This window comes from Pseudorca crassidens, chromosome 12 (genome assembly GCF_039906515.1).
Source record: "Pseudorca crassidens isolate mPseCra1 chromosome 12, mPseCra1.hap1, whole genome shotgun sequence".
In the NCBI taxonomy this organism is placed as follows: domain Eukaryota; kingdom Metazoa; phylum Chordata; class Mammalia; order Artiodactyla; family Delphinidae; genus Pseudorca; species Pseudorca crassidens.
In genome coordinates, this window is record NC_090307.1 from 43977775 (window position 1) to 43998407 (window position 20633).

The window sequence follows — 20633 nt, forward strand, 5'->3', positions numbered from 1 at the left end:
CAATGCAATTTTTGTTATTGTTTTATTATATAATATTTATGTGTTATATGGATAAAATGTGGTAACATATATAAAATTACACATTGCTAGTTTTTTTCACCATAAGGTTTTAATCTCTTATTATGTCTATATTTTGTGTGACATGTATAAAATATTAAATAACATCTATGAAATTGGCTTTCTTTATTTCAATTTTTATTTTAAAGAAGTTGTTAATGTTATGTAAATATTGATTTCAAACCTATGCTCATTATCATTTTAAAGATTTTAAAAGTATACTCAGGTTATAAAAACTATCAGGAATAGATGATTACTTTCACAGAATGTAAGCATCTGTAAAGATGATTTTAAATGGTTTCTCATTTGACCTATTGAAATGATGTATTATATTAAAATTAAATCATTTTTAAATTCTTAGGGTGAACTCTGCTTGGTTATGGTTTATTCTTTTAATTTACTGCTGAGTTTGATTTGCAATTATTTCATATAAGATTTTGCATCCATATTCATAAGTTAGTCTGTATTTCAGTGTTCTTAATTTGTGCTATATTTGATAGATTTTCTTATCAGGATTATGCTGGTTTTGTAAATAAATTGTGAAGCTTTTCTCCCTTTCTGTTACCTGGAGAATTAAGATAGATTTAAATAACTTTTTCTTAAAATTTTCATAAAACATCTTGGTGAAAATATGACTGTTGCTTTTAATTTTTTTAGATTGTTTGAATTATTGTTTTATTTTTCATAGACAGTTGTTTTATTTTATGATGATTAGTCTTATCAGGCTATATATTTATCCTTGATATTCATTTATCATTTTTAATGGTCCTAGAAATAATCCAAATGGATTAAAAATTTCAAATGTAATATAATATGATATAGAATTCTCTTTTATACTTTTGCTTATCTCTTATTTCTAATCGTATATGTATTTTTCACTTTTTAAATGAGATTTTTCAAATTTTTAAAAATTGAATTAAAAAATAGATATGGCTCTTGGACTTAGTAATTCTACAATTTTCCAACTTCTGAAATGTTAATGTATGTTTCTATAGTTATAATTTTCTTTTTGTTTCTTTAGGTTTATTCTCTTTCCTTTTACTTTCCACTTTCCTGTTTTGAATGCTTCATGTTTTTGGTTTTAAATCTTTCCCTAAGATAAATTGTATTTCTTGTTATACTTTGCAGCAAAACCCCTTGAAAGGATTTTCTGTGTTCATTATTTCTATTTCTCTCCTTGCAATCCCACTTCAAATGATTTCCAGTCAGGCTTTCACCACTATACTACACTGCAGTTGCTACTAATGGATCCTATTTTCTTCCTTATGATCCTTATAAAATTGGTGGGATTCATTACACAAACTGTTATCTAAAATTATTTTAGACACTTTTTGAATGGCACAAATACTTAATTTTATCCCTCAAAGTTTAGAATACACTCATGTGAGTAGAAGAAATTACTGATCTATGATCTCACTATTTTAAGTATAGTCACTGTTAATATTTGTTTTATATAGATGGGCTTGTAGTATATTTTAAAAGGATATTATATGCATACAGTAATGATGACATGTTTCTCTTTATATAAAAACATTGCAAAATCATTTTATATTTTACAATATAATTTTAATCATTGAGAGTCTCTTAGTCCCTTGTTACTGGACATTTAGTATGTTTTCATTTTTTAAGTATTATAAACAAAGCTGTTATAAATGTCTCTAAAACTTTAAAATATTAACATAACTACTAATTTTAACAAAAAATATTGTGATGGAAAAATAATGAAAGTTGAATCGTGGTATAGTATTAGAAGTTCAAGTAAAAATCATATGCCTTATATTTCTGATAAGTCTTAAATAATTTGCCTGCATTTTCACATTTTCCAAAATTCTGAAAACTTTTAACTTTGCCCTTTGCTCAGCTCACTTTTTTAAAGACAATATTTCCATTAATTAAATTTCTTGGCTTTCATATCATTAATCCTATAGAGGTATTATCTACTGGAGCTTGTTATGGCAACAATTTAAGATGTGGGTTATACTATTTTACTCTTTACTTAACTTCAAATGTTGTTGATATTGGCATTGATTCATCACTTAAAACATTAACCAAAACTACATAATGACTCTTGGTGTTTACATTGTTTTAAATCTAGGGGGTTTTCCCCTTGATATCATTTGTGATTTAAGTTACTTATTCTTTGGAATGAAAATTCCTTGATTTTGTCTTTATCAAACATTATCTATATGATAAAACAGATAGATTTTGGAAATGTTATAATTGACGAGTGAAATAGCTAAGAAAAGTTACTGGCATTGCAATAAATAGCACAGACTTAAAATCACTGTTGTTTTGTATGCATTTGGTGCCTTATGATTAACTTTTAGATGAAACAGTCCATTGTGATTTTGTAAACATTATCTTCATCGTCCAATGGATTTCATGTACTCCACTGTCTGCTCTTAGAGACAATTCGTGTGTATTAACTATTGTAAATATTGGTTGCTTCCAATAGTATTCTTTAAAGGATAACAATGCTGCAATCTTATAAATTCAGTTATTTTTTAATTGTTGTGTTAGTTTTGTATATGTTAGAAAAAAAGCCTATAGTCTATGTCACTGCTAAAATTTTAGTTTATATTTTTGGATATAAGTTAAAAATATTATTCAATTACTTTTTTATTAGAGTATAATTGCTTTACAATGTTGTGTGAGTTTCTGCTGTATAGGGAAGAGAATCAGCTATATGTATACATATATCGCCTCCCTCTTGGACCACCCTCCTGCCCCCTGCATCCCACCTATCTAGGTCATCACAGAGCACTGAGCTGAGCTTCCTGTGCTTTATAACAGGTTCCCACTAGCTATCTATTTTACACCTGGTAGTATATATATGTCAGTCCTAATCTCCCAATTCATCACACCCTCCCCTTCCCCCACTGTGTCCACATGTCCACTCGCTACATCTGCATCTCTATTCCTGCCCTGGAAATAGGTTCATCTGTACCATTTTTCTGGATTCCACATGTATGCATTAATATATGGTATTTGTTTTTCTCTTTTTCACTTACTTCACTCTGTATGACAGTCTCTAGGTCCATCCACATCTCTACAAATGACCCAGTTTCATTCCTCTTTATGGCTGAGTAATATTCCATTGTATATATGTACCACATCCTCTTTATCTATTCATCTGTCATTGGACATTTAGGTTGTTTCTATGTCCTGGCTATTGTAAATAGTGCTGCAATGAATATTGGGGTGCATGTGTCCTTTTGAATTATGGTTTTCTCAGGGTATATGCCCAGCAGTGGCATTGCTGGGTCACATAGTAGTTCTATTTTTAGTTTTTTAAGAATCCTCTGTACTATTTTCTACAGTGGCTGTATGAATTTACATTCCCACCAACAGTGCAAGATGGTTCCCTTTTCTTCACACCCTCTCCAGCATTTATTGTGTGTAGATTTTGTAATGATGGCCATTCTGACTGGTGTGAGATGATACCTCATTGTGGTTTTGATTTACATTTCTCTGATAGTTAGTGATGTTGAGCAGCTTTTCATGTGCCACTTGGCCATCTGTAGGTCTTCTTTGGAGAAATGTCTGTTTAGGTCTTCCACCCATTTTTTGATTGGGTGGTTTGGTTGTTTGATATTGAGCTCCATGAGCTGTTTGTATATTTTGGAGGTTAATACTTTGTCCGTTGCTTCATTTGCAAATATTTTCTCCCATTCTGAGGGTTATCTTTTCATCTTGTTTGTAGTTTCCTTTGCTGTGCAAAAACTTTGAAGTTTCATTAGGTCCCATTTGTTTATTTTTGTTTTTATCTCCATTACTGTAGGAGGTGGATCAAAAAAGATCTTGCTGTCATTTATTTCAAAGAGTGTTCTTCCTATGTTTTCCACTAAGAGCTATAGTGTCCAGTCTTACATTTAGGTCTCTAATCCATTTTGAGTTTGTTTTTGTGTGTGGTGTTAGGGAGTGTTCTAATTTCATTCTTTTAAATGTAGCTGTCCAGTTTTCCAAGCACCACTTATTGAACAGGTTGTCTTTTCTCCATTGGATATTCTTGCCTCCTTTGTCATAGATTAAGTGACCATAGGTACGTGGGTTTATCTCTGGGCTTTCTATCCTGTTCCATTGATCTATATTGCTGTTTTTGTGCCAGTACCATAGTGTCTTGATTACCGTAGCTTTGTAGTATAGGCTGAAGTTGGGGAGCATGGTTCCTCCAGCTCCATTTTTGTTTCTCAAGATTGCTTTGGCTATTCGCAGTCTTCTGTGTTTTCATACAAATTGTAATATTTTTTGTTCTAATTCTGTGAGAATACCACTGGTAATTTGATAGGGATTGCTTTGAATCTGTAGATTGCTTTGGATAGTCTAGTCATTTTCACAAGATTGATTCTTCCAATCCAAGAACATTGTATATCTCTCCATCTGTTTGTGTCATCTTTGATTTCTTTCATCAGTGTCTTATAGTTTTCTGAGTACAGGTCTTTTCCTACTTAGGTAGGTTTATTCCTAGGTATTTTATACTTTTTGTTGTGATGGTAGATAGGATTGTTTCCTTAATTTCACTTTCTGATCTTTCATTTCTGTGCATTAATTTTGTATCCTGCAACTTTACCACATTCATTGATTAGCTCTAGTAGTTTTCGGGTGGCATCTTTAGGATTTTCTATGTATAGTATCATGTCTTCTGCAAGCAGTGACAGCTTTATTTCTTCTTTTCCAATTCATATTCCTTTTATTTCTTTTTCTTCTCTGGTTGACCTGGGTAAGACTTCCAAAACTATGTTGAATAAGAGTGGCAAGAGTGGACATCCTTGTCTTGTTCCTGATCTTCGAGGAAATGCTTTCAGTTTTTCACCACTGAGATTGATGTTTGCTGTGGGTTTGTCCTATATGACCTTAATTATGTTGAGGTAGGTTGCCTCTGTGTCCACTTTGTGGAGAGTTTTTATCATAAATGGGTGTTTAATTTTATCAAAAGCTTTTTCTGCATTTATTGTGATGATTATATGGTTTTTATTTCTTTATTTGTTAATATCGTGGATCACATTGATTGATTTGTGTATACTGAAGGATCCTTGCTTTGCTGGGATAAACCCCACTTGATCATGGTGTATGATCCTTTTAATGTGTTATTGGATTCTGTTTGCTAGTAGTTTGTTGAGGATTTTTGCATCTATATTCATCAGTGATGTTGGTCTGTAATTTTCTTTTTTTGTAGTATTGTTGTCTGGTTTTAGTATTAGGGTGTTGGTGGCCTCGTAGAATGAGTTTGGGAGTGTTCCTTCCTTTGCAATATTTTGGAAGAGTTTGAAAATGATGGGTGTTAGCTTTTCTCTAAATGTTTGATAGAATTCACCTGTGAGCCATCTGGTCCTAGACTTTTGTTTGTCGGAAGATTTTTAATTACAGTTTCAATTTCATTACTTGTGATTGATCTATTCATATTTTCTAATTCTTCCTGGTTCAGTATTGGAAAGTTGTATCTTTCCAACAATTTGTCCATTTCTTCTAGGTTGTCCATTTTATTGGCATAGAGTTGCTTGTAGTAGTCTTTTATGATCCTTTGTATTTCTGCTGTGTCAGTCATAAGTTATTCTTTTTCAATTCTAATTTTATTGATTTGAATCCTTTCCTTTTTTTTCTTGATGAGTTTTGCTAAAGGGTCATCAATTTTATCTTCTGAAAGAACCAACTTTTAGTTTTATTGTTCTTTGTTATTGTTTTTTTTATTTCTATTTCATTTATTTCTGCTCTAATCTTTATGATTTCTTTCCTTCTACTGACTTTGTGTTCCTCTTGTTCTTCTTTCCCTAGTTGCTTTAGGCATAAGCTTAGATTGTTTATTTGAGATTTTTCTCGTTTCTTGAGGTGATATTGTATTGCTATAAACTTCCCTCTTAGAACTGCTTTTGCTGCATCCCGTAGGTTTTGTGTCGTTGTATTTTCATTTTCATTTGTTTCTATGCATTTTTTTAATTTCCTCTTTGATTTCTTCAGTGATCTCTTGATTGTTTAGCAGTGCACTGTTTAGCCTCCATGTGTTTGTGTTTTTTACAGTTTTTTTCCTGTATTTGATTCCCAGTCTCATAGCATTGTTGTTGGAAAAGATGATTGATATGATTTCAATTTTCTTAAATTTTCAAAGGCTTGATTTGTGACCCAAGATGTGATCTATCCTGAAGAATGTTTCATGAGCACTTGAGAAGAAAGTGTATTCTGCCACTTTCTGGTGGAATGTCCTATAAATATCAATTAAATCTATCTACTCTATTGTGTCATTTAAATCTTGTTTTCTTATTTATTTTCTGTCTGGATGATCTGTCCATTGGTGTAAGTGGTGTGTTAAAGTCCTCCACTATTATTATGTTACTGTTGATTTCCCCTTTTATGGCTATAAGCATTTGCCTTTTATATTGAAGTGCTCCTATGTTGGGTTCATAAATATTTATAATTGTTATATCTTCTTCTTGGATTAATCCCTTGATCATTATGTAGTGTCCTTCCTTATCTCTTGTAACAGTCTTTATTTCAAAGTCTATTTTTCTGATATGAGTATTGCTACTCCAGGTTTCTTTTGATTTCCACTTGCATGGAATATCTTTTTCCATCCCCTCACTTTCAGTCTGTATGTGTCCCTAGGTCTGAAGTGGGTCTCTTTTAGGCAGCATATATATGGATTTTGTTTTTGTATCCATTCAGCTAATCTGTGCCTCAGGCCTAACAACCAGTAAGATAGGAACAGAGTCCCACCCATCAAAAAAAATGAGATGACAAAAAAATATGTTACTGACAAAGGAGCAAGGTAAAAACCTACAAGACCAAATAAATGAAGAGGAATAGGCAACCGACCTGAAAAAAGAATTCAGAGTAATGATGGTAAACATGATCCAAAATCTCAGAAATAGAATGAAGACACGGATCAAGAAAATACAAGAAATGTTTAACAAAGACCTAGAAGAACTAAAGAATGAAGAAACAGAGATGAACAACACAATAACTGAAATGAAAAATACACTAGAAGGAATCAATAGCAGAATAACTGAGGCAGAACAATGAATAAGTGAGCTGGAATATAGAATGGTGGAAATAACTGCCAAGGAGCAAAATAAAGAAAAAATAATGAAAAAAATTGAAGACAGTCTCAGAGACCTCTGGGACAACACTAAACACACCAACATTCAAATTATAGTGGTCCCAGTAGAAGAAGAGAAAGAGAAAGGGTCTGAGAAAATTTTGAAGAGAGTGTAGTTGAAAACTTCCCTAACATGGGAAAGGAAATAGCCACCCAAGTCCAGGAAGCACAGAGAATCCGATATAGGATAAACCCCAGGAGAAACACACCAAGATACATATTTATCAAAGTAACAAAAATTAAATTCAAAGAAAAAATATTAAAAGCAGCAAGGGAAAAGCAAAAAATAACATACAAGGGAATCCGCATAAGGTTATCAGCTGATTTTTCAGCAGAAACTCTGCAGGCCAGAAGGGAGTGGTAGGATATATTTAAAGTGATGAAAGGGAAAAACCTATAACCAAGATTAATCTACCCAGCAAGGATCTCATTCAGATTCAACAGAGAAATCAAAAGCTTTACAGAAAAGCCAAAGTTAAGAGAATTCAACACCACCAAACCAGTTTTACAACAAATGCTAAAGGAACTTCTCTATGTGGGAAACACAAGAAAAGAAAAAGATCTACAAGACCAAACCCAAAACAATTAAGAAAATGGTAAGAGGAACATACATATCTAAAATTACCTTAAATGTAAATGGATTAAATGCACCAACCAAAAGACACATATTCAATTACTTTTAATTTAAGTTCCTTTTAGAAGGGTGTGATTCACATATCCCTTAAATTAGAAGGAAACTTAAGGATGTTGTCCTCCCAACCACCTCAGTATAGTCAAAATAAGGAAGTGATTATCTAAAAAGATTTTAGATAGACCTGCTCTACCATCTAATGGAAAATATATATATATATACGTGTATCATATTATAATAATTTACAGATTTAAAATTTATTTATGGTAGTTTTGTCATTGTTTATCTTGGAATCTTCCAGGGAAGATATTATTTTATCTTCAAAGAGAGATATGGTTATTCCTTCATTATTTTTTATGCCTTTTAATTTTTTGTCTTTTGTTTACATTGGTCAGTACATGAAGTACAGTGTTAAATGATAGTAAAGATCATGGGCATCCTTTTTACGTCCTTCTCTTAATGGGATTGCTGCTAGTTTTTTCCCTTAAGTAAGAGGCCAGCTTTAAGATTCAATATGCATTTTATTATGTTAAAAAGTATTTATCAGTTTCAATTTGACTATTTTTAAAATCAGGAATGGATGTTAATTTTTGTCAAGCCTTTTCTGCGTTTGGGGATATGTTCATGTAATATCTTCTCTATAAATACAGTGAATTATATTGATGGATTTCCTAATGTTGAACCTTGAATTATTAGAATAAATCTCATTTGATCATAATATCCCATCCTTTCTTAAACACATTCCAGTTTTCTTTTTTGTCTCACCATTCAACCAAAATACCTCTGATTTAGGTCAACAGTGATTTCCACATTGCTAAATCTAATCATTGTTTCTTTGTTCTTATCTTCTTTAACTTACATGTAGCAGTTAACCAAGTTGGTTATACCCTTATCTCTGGAAACTTTTTTCTCTTGGCTCTAAGAACACATACTATTCTTGTTTCTTTATACTTTTCTGGATTCTTGTTCTCAGTTTCCTTTACTGGTTTCTCTTTCTCTCTCCACACTCCAGACATTTGAGAATCCAAGGGCTTATCCTCTTATTATAAGCTTTGTATATGTAACTGCCAACCCAGTCTCCATTTAGATGTCTAGTGGGTTTCTCAAGCTTAACTTTTCGAAAATTAAACTTGATATCCAATTGCATTATACCTGCAGCCTTTCGCATTTGAGTTTATGACAATTCAGTCCTTCCAGTTTTTCAGACCAAGACCGTCAAAATACTCATTAAAATTATGTATGCATTTATGTTGGGAATTACTTGTCCAAATATGCATATGTTCAGTTTTCACAGATCATGCCAAATTTTTTCCCAAAATTGTTATACATTTTTCTACTCAGACCACCATGTATGAGAATTCCAGCCTCAGATTAATAGCATCATCTAATATTATCTTTTATTTATTTTTAACTATTGTGCTTTTGTTGAATTTGTCCTACTGTGGTTTTAAATTTGCATTTCTACGATGACTTATGAGGTAGAGAATTTTTAAAGCAATTCATTTAAAGCAACATTTAATGTTTTAATCTATCATAGAGTGTTGGACTCAGATTTCTCCTCCACATTCTGGTTGTGACCTTCAATTTACACCTTTTAGATACTCAGTTATCTCATCTGAACAACTAGATGTGTGTTAATTTAATATGTTAATAATCTACAAGAGAGATTAGGGTTTAAGGTGTTGATTAAGGGGAAGTACTTCATGAAGTTGTTAAAATTATTCACTGAATTAGTTCAAACCACCAAATACACTTACGTGCTCTCAGATTTGTAAATGGGTGATCAGCCATTAATCTTTATGGGCTTTTCTGAAAACTTCTCACTCCCTATTAATTCAATTAGAACTTCAAGTCTTCTTGGGTAAAAAATTCATGTTTCTACATGACTTTTATGATTGAGAACTGCATCAAAGATTAGGATATACCACAAAGATGTTTTCTCATTCAAAAACCTAAAATGTCCTAATATAAATTTAAAATAAGTATTGCACATTAGGGGAAAAAAATAAATCCAACAAAACTGAAGCCATAGAATACACCCTTTAATCATGCCAAGTTAGATGTGTCTCATTTTCTTAATGACTTGGTTACAACTTTATCTGAGAAATGCATTCAAAATATGTTGCAGTATCTAAAAAGCTTGATTAATAGCTTTTTCATGATTATTTACTAAGCAATAGTAATGAGTGGGTATGAAAGCTTGAATATCACTTCGCTAAGTAATTTGGTAGTTTATGAAGAAAATTTTTGGAAAATATTTCAGAGGCTTCTTGAAACAAACATTTATGAAAAGTCTATTTTCATTTGGTTTAGAAATTAAGTCTAATGTTCAATTACCTTGTTAATTTATATACAGGTAAATCATCTTATAATTTATTGAACTTCTCATCTTAAAGTTATAGCATCAGCCCAAATATTCCTTTAATTATGGATAGTAATTCTTCTAAAAATTATATTTAGTATTTCTTTTGGTAAATTGAATACATTTAATACTACTTTTTTAATTTTTATATTAGCTGTTTATTTCATGAAATCGTTTTTAATTTTATTTTTAAAGTTACTCTTTATGGTATATAATATTGGATTTTAACTTACAATAACAATAGTTTCTTTTTTAAATAAGTTAGTTGACTTAAGAAAATTGTTAAATGTATAATAGTACAGGTGGTATAGTATGTAAATGTGAATAAAATAATAAAGAGGATTCAGAAATGGTTTGGAAAACAATGTTCTTTTGAATTATTTGCTTTGTCATTAATTTCAGGATTTTGTTGCCTCTTAGAAATATTGGCCTTGTATTTTAATTGTATAATTCAGTGGTTTTTAGTATATTACAAGTTTATGGAACTGTAACCACTATGTAATTTTAGAACATTTTAATTATGCCCAAAAGGGACCCTATACCCATTAGCAGTCATTCTCAATTCCTTCCTCCCCTCAGTCCTTAGCAACCAAAAAATTTACTTTCTGTCTCTATGGATTTGCTGCTTCTGGGCATTTCATAGCCATGTTGTAGAATCTATCAGTACTTCATTCCTTTTTTATGTCTGAATAGTATTCCATTGTATGTATATATCACATTTTGTTTATCCATTCATCAGTTGAAGGGTGTTTCGGCTGTTTCTACCTCTTGGCTATTATGAATAATGCTGCTATTAACATTGATGTACAAGTTTTTGCATACATGTTGTCATTTCTCTTGGTTATATACCTAGAAGTGGAATTCCTGGGACTATACATACTATACTATACATACTATACATGCATACTATACATACTATACTATACTAAACATACAATATAATTGTATGTTTAACATTTTAAGGAACTGCCAACTATTTTCAAAGTGACTGCAACATTTTATATTCCCACCAGAAATCTATGAGGGTTCTAATTTCTTCATATCCTCAGCAATAATTGGTATTGTCTATCTTTATTATTAAAACCATCCTATTGGGTGTGAAGTGGTATCTTGTGGTTTCGATTTGCATTTCCCTAATCACTAATGATATAGAAAAAATTTTCATGTGCTTGTTTTCCATTTGTTTATCTCCTTTGGAGAAATGTCTTTTCACATCTTTTGACCATTTTAAATTCAGTTGACATTTCATTATTGAGTTGTAAGTATTCTTTATGTAGCCTGGATATTGGACTCTCATCAGATAGGTAGTTTGAAAATATTTTCTCCTACTCTGTAAAGTGTCTTTTCACTTTTGATAATTCTTGAAGCCCAAAAGTTTTTAACTTTGATGAAGTCTTATTTGTCTATTTTATCTTTGGTTACCCATGCTTTAAGTGTCATATCTAAGAAACTGTTGCCTGAACCAAAGTCACAGGATTTATGTCTATCTTTTCTTCTGATATTTTTATCATTTTAATTCTTACATTTAGGTCTTTGATCCAATTTTAGTAATTTTTATATGAAGTAGGGGGTCCAAACTCGTTCTTTGCATGAGGGTATCCAGTATTCCCAACAGCACTTTTTTAAAACACTATTTTTTCCCCATTGCATTATCTAGACACCTTTGTTGAATTCAGTCAGTCATTTATTTAGGGACTCTGAATTCTATTCCATTGATTTGTATGTCTTTCCTTGTGCCAGTACTACCATGTTTTGATCACTGTACCTTTGTAGGATGTTTTAAAATCCAAAAGTGTGAGCCCTTCAGTTTTTTTCTTTCAAAGATTGTTTTTGCTATCCTGGGACCTTTGGGTTTTCAAATGTATTTTAGGATATGCTTGTCAATTTCTGAAAAGAAGTAAACTAGCATTTTGAAAGGGGATTGCATGGAATCAGTAGATCAATTAAAGGAGTATTATCATCTTCTAATCCATGAACAAAGGTGTCTTTCCGTTTATTTAAGCCTCTTCAACTCTTTTCAACTATGTGTTATAGTTTTCAGTATATAAATTTTGCACTTTTTAGTAAAATTTATTCCTAATAATTTTATTAATTTTGATGCTACTGTAAATGAACTTTTGTTCTTAATTTCATTTTTGGATTGTTAATTGCTATTGTATGGAAATAAAACTACTTTTTCTGTGTTATACCCTGCAAGTTGCTAAACTTATACTAGACTCTAGTAGGGGTTTTTTTGGTAGATTCATTAGGATTTTCTATGTATAAGATCTGAAAATCTGCAAATACAAATGCTTTTATTTCTATCCTCCCAATATGGAAACCAGATTATTTATTTTTGTTGCGTAAATACTCCGGCTAGAACCTCAAGTACAATGTTAAAAATGATAAGAGCAAACATCCTGACCTCAGATGATAGCATTCATTTTTCATCATTAAGTATAATGTTTGTTTTTCATACACTTTTATATCAGGCTGAGGAAATTTTGTAGGGTTTTTTGTGTTGTTGTTGTTAAGTGGTTTCATCATGAAAGGGTGTGGAATTATGTAAAATAACTTTTCTATATCCATTGAGAGGATCAGGTGAATTTGATTCTGTATTATATGAATATAGTATATTACATTAAGTGATTTTTGCATATTGAAACAATCTTGCATTCCCAACATGAATCCTACTTGGTTGTGGTGTATAATCCCTCATATATTACTGGATTGTTTGCTGCTATTTTGTGGAGGATGTTTGTGTTTATATTCACAAGTGATATTGGTCTATAGTTTTATTTCTTGTGATGTCTGGGGCAGAATTTGGTATTGGGTAATATAGCCTCATAGAATACTTCTTTCCTAATTTTTAAGAATTTTTGAAGAACTCTTCTTAATTTATCTTTTAACATTTAGTAGAATTCACCAGTGAAGCAATCTACTCCTGGACTTTTTCTGTGTGGGAAGATTTTGATTATGAATCTCTTTACCTGTTATATATGTATTCGGGTTTTCTATTTTTTCTTAGTCAGTTTTGGTAATTCATGTCATTTTAGTAATTTGTCCATTTCATCTTGTTTATCTAATTTGTCGGCATCAAATGATTTATAGTATTCCGTTATAATCATTCTTATTTTTGTGAGGTTAATAGTAATGTCCCCTCTTTAATTTCTGATTTTAGTAATTTGACCTTTTTTTTCTTAGTGTATCTAGTTTTCTTAAATTTCTTGACTTTTTCAAATTACTGTCTTTTGGTTTTATTAGGTTTTTGTTGTTGTTTATTTTTTTGTATACTAGGACTCATTTGTTACCACTCTAAACTTTATTGTTTTCTTTCTTCTACTTGCTTTGGGTTTTGTTTGCTCTACTTTTTGTTTCCTTTAGATGTAAAATTAGATTATTGGCTTGAGATCTTCTTTATTACAGGCGTTAACAGGTATACATGTGTTGCTCTAACTTTATCCAAAAAGTTTTACTATGTTGTTCTTTAATTCTCATTCATCTCAAAGTATTTTCTAATTCTTGAGATTTCTTCTTTGACCTGTTGGTTATATAGGAGTATATTGTTTAATTTCCACATGTTTTTGTATTTCCAAATTTGATTCTGTTACTGATTTCTAATTTCATTCCTGTGTGGTTAGGGAAGATACTTTATATAATTTTAATCTTTTAAAATCTAATGTGACTTGTTTTATAGCCTAACGGTTAGTTTACCGTTTGTCCCAATCATTGTCTACTGTCTCAGGTGGCCACAAAGTTAATCAATTGCCTGTGCTACTTAAAATTTTGACAATCATGGCTTGGGAGAAAATTTCCTCGTGAGATGTTTTGTACTGGGAGAGCTCTGTATCAAGAAAGTACAGATGTCCTCGCAGATGGAGTCATGCAAAAAACCACCAGACAGGTCAAATAATGACAGTTCTGTGATAATGAGGCTTTGAAAGCATTCCAGATCAGTTCTGCTCCCTCTGGTGGCTGCCCAACTGATGGGTTTCTCCACAAACATGTGCTGTTCAAGGCTATCATGGACCTGGAGTAGGACAAGTTAAAACACCACAAAGCTCATACCTCTTACTCAGATTAGACTGATCTTGAATAGGTGCTCCCTGTTTGCTGGAAACCTTCACTTAATTTCCAAAGTTCTGAAAAATGCTGATTTTGACTCTTTTTTTGGCCAGTTTTCTCATTACCTTTATGGAGAAGAGTTTTCAGATATTCTTAATGCACCATGTCTACTGATACCCTTCATAAGGACTATATGTCAGAAAATTGGGGTTTTATTTTACGTTTTTCTCAGTCTTATTTTCCTTCATTCTTGTTTATGGTATGTTTTTCCACACAACTTTTGTAAAATATGCCATCAGACATGTCAACAAATCTTGGTTTACTTGACAAGGTGACATTATCCTTCAGCCCAAGATTATACAAATAAACTCATATTGATTAATAATTTGTACTGTTTTGTGTTTGCATTTAGGTTTTTATTAATCTGAAATTTATTTTTGTTATAATGTGAGTTAGATGTGAAGTAGAAAGATAACTTTGTTTTTCTTTTTTAAACAGAGGTTCTACATTCTTCCAATCCATTAATTAAAGTAAATGATTTGTCTGTCACTGAATTCAAATACCATTAGATCTATTTCTGGGCTCTTGTTTTTCCTTCTGTTCTTTATTGTAATGCCAAAAATACATAGTCCTTAATGTAATGGTATTATAAGATGTTTTAATATCTGGTAGCGAGTTTCCAACATTATTCTTATTTTTCACATACCTCTTGGCTAGTCTCACATACCTTTTCTTCCATATGAATTTCATTTCATGAAGTTTCAAAGAGAATACTCCTTTTTATCATGTCTTATATTAATTTTGAGGTAACTGACAGTATATCCTATTAAACCTTTCTATGAAATATCATTTTTTCTTGATTTAAGCTTTTAAATAAGAATTTTTGTTTGCTGTATTATAGGTCCTCCCTTTTGTGTTGAATTTATTTCCAGATACTTTATATTTTTGACAAAAGCCTTTAAATATTGTCACAATATATTTAACAGATTATTACTCTTATAGATAAAAGCTATTAATTTCCTTATGACTTTTTTCCAAAAATCATTTATTGTGGTTTTAAATAGAATCTTCTGTCTTCCTGGGTATTCAGTCATATCATCTAAAATTGAAGACATTATATTTTCATATTCAATATTATACTAGTAAAATTTAGTTTCATTATCTACTTGCATTTAGCTAAATTTCACAAAACAGGATTAATAACAATGGTGATGAAAGATAATCTGGTTTCATGTTTTGAGTTCAGTGGACATGGGTTCAGTATTTTATGATTTATTTTGATATTTTATGTTCATTCTTTATATTATATTTGGGTGTGTTTTCCTTGTGCTAGTTTAAAAATTATGGAAACTAGATAGTGAATTTATCAAATGGCTTTTTTGTGGAGTGTTGGCCATATTTATGTTATTTTCTTTTTTAATTTGCTGGTGAGAGCAAAGATTTAAATTTTTGAATTTTTATCAATTCTTATAACTAAAATACATTCTATTTTATCATGATTATGCATTTGTATACTGTTAGACTTGATTTTTGCTATACTTTATTCAGACTCTTGCATCAATTTTCATAAGTGAAAACAGCCTATGGTGTTATTTTATAATATTTTAATCAATATTATGTTATAGTTGCATAATTTGAAAGATAATTTCTTACTTTACAGAAGAGTGGAAAGCTCCATAGTTTACTGTGTGTGTGTGTATGTATTTTTTCCTTAGCTAGAAGATTTGAAAAGAGTTTATGATCAACTAGTCTGGAAGAAAAAAAATTATGAAAATGAATATTTGGAAGCACTTAATAATTTTTATGCCACAGTAAGTTGATATTTCCCTATTTCCCACTAGAGCTCCATTCTCTATTCCCAAGTATTAACTCATACAACTAAAAGTAATTTCATTATTACACATTTTTTTCTTTTTCTTTTTCACTCAAAAAGAAAAAACAATGTGTAATAATGAAATTACTTTTAGTAATTTTTATTTTAAATCATTTTTACTTAAACATGTATAAATGATGCTTTTTTTAAAGAAAAGAACATGGGATATTGAGCTTTCTAATATCGCAAAAGATTCTTCAGATGTCTCAAAAGCATATTCTCAATTGATGGAAGAAAATAGAAGACTTGAGATCGATATTGAAACTATACTAGGTTATATCAGTGACAGGTAATATTGCAAATATGATTTTCATTCTTATATAGCATATCTAATATGTTAAATATAATAAATCACTTCATTTTGTGTTCCTGGGGTGGTATGATGGTGTTTGTGTTTGTCTTTATAATTAGCTTAAGTTTTATTTCTATCCCAAATGTTGCTCTTTTATCATTCTGAATCCATTTAGAAAAATCAAAATAATGAAAAGGAATTCATATCACTTCCCTTGAACATATTCTCTTATACTTAAAGATACTTTAAAATGTGTCTAACCAAGCTCGTGATCTCCTTCAGACAGTACTCAATTCTTCCTTGAAACTACTAAACTAGATTTCTTAGCTCGTAAACTTATGAGTTTTCTTGATTCCCCTTTCTGTTTCAACCCTCATATTCAACATGTTAACAAGAAATGTTCCACATACTAAACAATTTTTTAATTTATCTGTTTCAATACTGCACCAGCACTCTGGTACAAGCTATTATCATGTCTTGCATGAACTTGTGAACTGGTGATTTCCAAAGCTGGTTTTGTGCAGTGTTGGTGGTGTAGTGGTGAGCATAGCTGCCTTCCAAAGCTGGTTTACCGGCAATAACTGCTCCCTTTCTAATCCATTATCTACATTGTGGTAGGTGTGTTCTTTTTTCTTTCAATTTTTTTAACACAAGTATTATCCGTTTCCCTTCATACTTTCATTAATTTTAGCAGGGGTGAGGGAACAAAAGCCCCTCTTTAACGAACCCCACAAGGTTCCTGAGTAGGCAGGAATGCCTGGCTCTGCAGTCTCCTGTCACACCTGGTTCAGCCTTATTATTTGGTTCAAATACAACGGCTTTACTTCAATTTCTCCTATTTGTCACGTTTTTTTCCCAGCCCTTAAGGTGTTTTTATGCTAATTCCTTTTCAATAAATGTTTTTCCTCCACCTTCTACCTAGTTAATTACTACTTATCTTTAAGATTACAGCTGAGAAGTCAGTTCTGGGTAGCTTTCATTGACTGTCTAGTTATATCCAATTCCTCTATTATGTGTGTATATGGCATACATTTTTCCCTTCATATCGCTTGTCATATTTGCAGCTTTGTGTCTGTAAATATTTGACTGGTGTCCATCTTCCTCAACAAATGGTGGGAAGATCCATGAGGGCAGACATAAGCCATGATCATATTTTCTTCATCATTGAATTCTCATCATCAAGCATAGTTCCTGACATGTACTATGCTATCCATCATTAATTATTGAAAGGAGGGAAAGAGGAAAGAATGGAGAGAGGTGATGATGATACTGGACAATTGTGTAGGAATTTTGGTAAGATTTCTTAGTGCTTATTTTATCTTTGGATGATAGAATGAAACCATTTGTAAAATTTATCTGTATGTTAAATATACTTTTTTAAAGAAAGCAAAAGGAACATTATTTTCTAAACGATAACCTAAAATTGTAGTTGTAAACTTTATTTTATTAAGAAAGAGAACCAGAGGTGAAGAAAAATCTGAAGGGTGGGTAAGCTAATGACGAGACAGCTCTGGAGAAAAGGAAGAGTGTGAGAGTTACATTGTATTACATTATCCAGCACCAACGAGTACCTGCCAAGTCTTAGTGGTATAAAGGTTTATTTCTACTTGGTACTGCAGCTTCGCTGTGTCTGCTGTGTGTGTGATTCATGTAATTTCTACTTCTCAGATGCAGGGTGCAGGATGGGATCCTTCTAGGGCATGTTGCTCTGGTAGCACAAGTGCATTAGTGAGATAACTCAGTGGCTCTGTAGCTTCCACAGGATGATAAATGTTACTCCTGCTCACACTCCACTGAACAAAGCAAGTCACATGGCCAGGCCCAATGTCAACTGGGTGGGAAGTCTAATCCTGTTAAAAAGAGAGATAATGAACAATTGGGAACACTAGTACAGTCTATCACAGGCAACGGGAACGTAGCAGCCCTGGTTGTAGAGGATTTCCATAGTATGCATTATGCTTGTTCAGATAACATCTTAAGATGTCACTTATTTTTTTTTCTCAATTTGTACTTGAAACTAAAAATTAAATGGATGATTTTAGCAGCAGATTACACAGTGCTGAACAGAGAATTAGTGAAAAGTTTGTAACATGAAGGAGAGATTAAGAGATGTGCAGGCAAGAGTCACATCTGCCACATACCTACGTGATGTTCCAAAGGAAGAGAAAACAAAGGACAGAGGCAATATGTGAGCACATAATCAGCCATTCATCTTGTTTTTTCAAGTCTCTTACTAAGGTGGATGAATGGATAGATAGATAGATAGAGAGAGAGAGAGAAAGAAAATAGACAGATAGATGCAAAAATAATTACTCATTTCCAAATTTCATTTGTTTTTCTTCCAAATCTTCTAAGTCATTTTATGATTCCCTGTTTGATGCAAATACTTAAAGCTTATCTTTTACTGCTTAAACATAGTATGAATATTTTATAATCTGTATCCAATAATGTAAATACCTGTAGTCTTTGTAATCTACTTCTGTATATAATTCTTCTAGCTGATGCTTTTGCTGTCTCTTTTCCCTGTGCTCTTGGCTATCTTTACTGTGTGTTGTCCATTTTCTTCTGGAAACCATTTGTGGAAAATCTTTGAGTCCTAGGATAAAGTTGAGTTAATCATTTGCATCCTCATATTTTTGAAAGCGGTTCTATTTTGCAATTTGTGTCCTTGGATATGCCCAGACTTTTTTTTTCGTTTCCCAAACCATGATATTCAAGCTCCATTTTATCAAATTTCCAGGGCATTCAGAGCAAAAGTATCTTGTATGATCTTTTTATCCCTTTGATTATAATGCATATTTAGTGTAGAAAAGAAAGTGTAAAATGTTCAAAAACAGATTGAAAACCTAAAATCATGTCAATAGATAGAGGTGACACTGTTAATATATTACTGATTTTTTCATTCTTGATGAACGTGTGTTCTGATTTTATTCCCATAATTGAATTTTTTGTCACATTGTTATACAAATTTCAAATACATCATTTAAATATCTGTACAAAAGTCTGTTATATTAGTGAACCTTGATTTTTGCCAGGATTACTCTAATTTTTATATTCAGGTTTTTATTTTTATGACTTACTGTAAGTACATATATTATGTTCAGAAATCTTAGCATCATTGCTGTTTAAAATTTTTAAGTAGATTTATAGAAGTAGATTGGCTATAATATTTTAAAATTTCTAACCCCTCTCTAAAACTGCTTTCCAGAAATATACCACTTATTGAAGCTGAGCAGTTCATGAGCTTGTTTTGCTATGCACTTATGCTAACATTAAGTACTACTATTGTTTTAAAAAAAATCTATTGCAATACAGTAAATGAAAAAATATATTCTCAATATTGTTTCAAACTCCATTTCTCTGATCACTAAGGAGGTGGAATATTTATACATCCTCTCTTGAATTCTACTTTTTCTAAACAATTATTGTGTGCTTCCAAGGAAGAAATAAAGAATTTAGGATTCAGAGAGGCAAAATAGCTAACCTAATTCCCACAGCTAGCACAGCTGGCATTTGAAACCTGATTTTCTATATTTTGATTCAGGATTTTTCTTATGTCATCTTTTGGAATTTAATTTGACTTCAGTTTAAATGGCCTTTAGTGAACACTCAAATATGCTTATTAACATGTTAGTCCAATAATAATAATCGTTAATAGTAGATCTAACATTGAAACTGAAATTATCTTAGGGCACAGGTAAGAGTGTGGTGAGTTCACAGAGCTGTACTTTTGACTGTGTAGCTGGAGCTCAGAGCAAGTGCTTTACCTAACTTGTGTTTGTGTATATGTGTGTGTGTGCACGCACCCACGTGCATAAATTCGTACACATGTGTTTTTGTGTGGCAGGCAGGCAGGGACAGATATTGAAGGTAGGGAACTAAATGTCAGGTAATGAATCATTTTAAGGGGTTTGGAATCTGCTGAAGAGTATGGAAATCCACTAAAAATCTCGTATGGTCAGATTTCTCTTTTAAAGACATATTTTAGTGGTAGTTGGATGAGGTAAGGTTTGGGACCTCCCTTCCTAAGGGAGGATATTTTTTAGTCTTGTTGCATGGCTTTTTTTTCTTTATGTGACCCAAGCATTTGTGGCTATCTCTTTTTGAGGTTCAAAGTCCCACGCTCTTGATTCTTCCTTTAACTTTCTGAAGCTGTTCTTTCTAGGAACCCTCGTTTATCTCTGCTGGTCCCCTGATAGATTAGCTCAGAATTCTAAACACAGCCCATTTGCATTCTTGATCTACTCCCTATCACAGGAATGTTACCTACTCTCATTATTTTAA

General features: G+C 31.7%; 1 protein-coding gene across 1 annotated transcript in view; it reads left to right on the forward strand.

Moving 5' to 3' along the window:
* The window catches only part of CCDC178 (coiled-coil domain containing 178), a 367748-nt gene that overhangs the window by 69206 nt on the left and 277909 nt on the right, over window positions 1-20633 (forward strand). The window contains exons 10-11 of the mRNA XM_067701374.1: window positions 15900-15995; window positions 16210-16346. Coding sequence (XP_067557475.1) covers window positions 15900-15995; window positions 16210-16346 — 233 coding nt within the window. The remainder of the gene's footprint in view (window positions 1-15899; window positions 15996-16209; window positions 16347-20633) is intronic.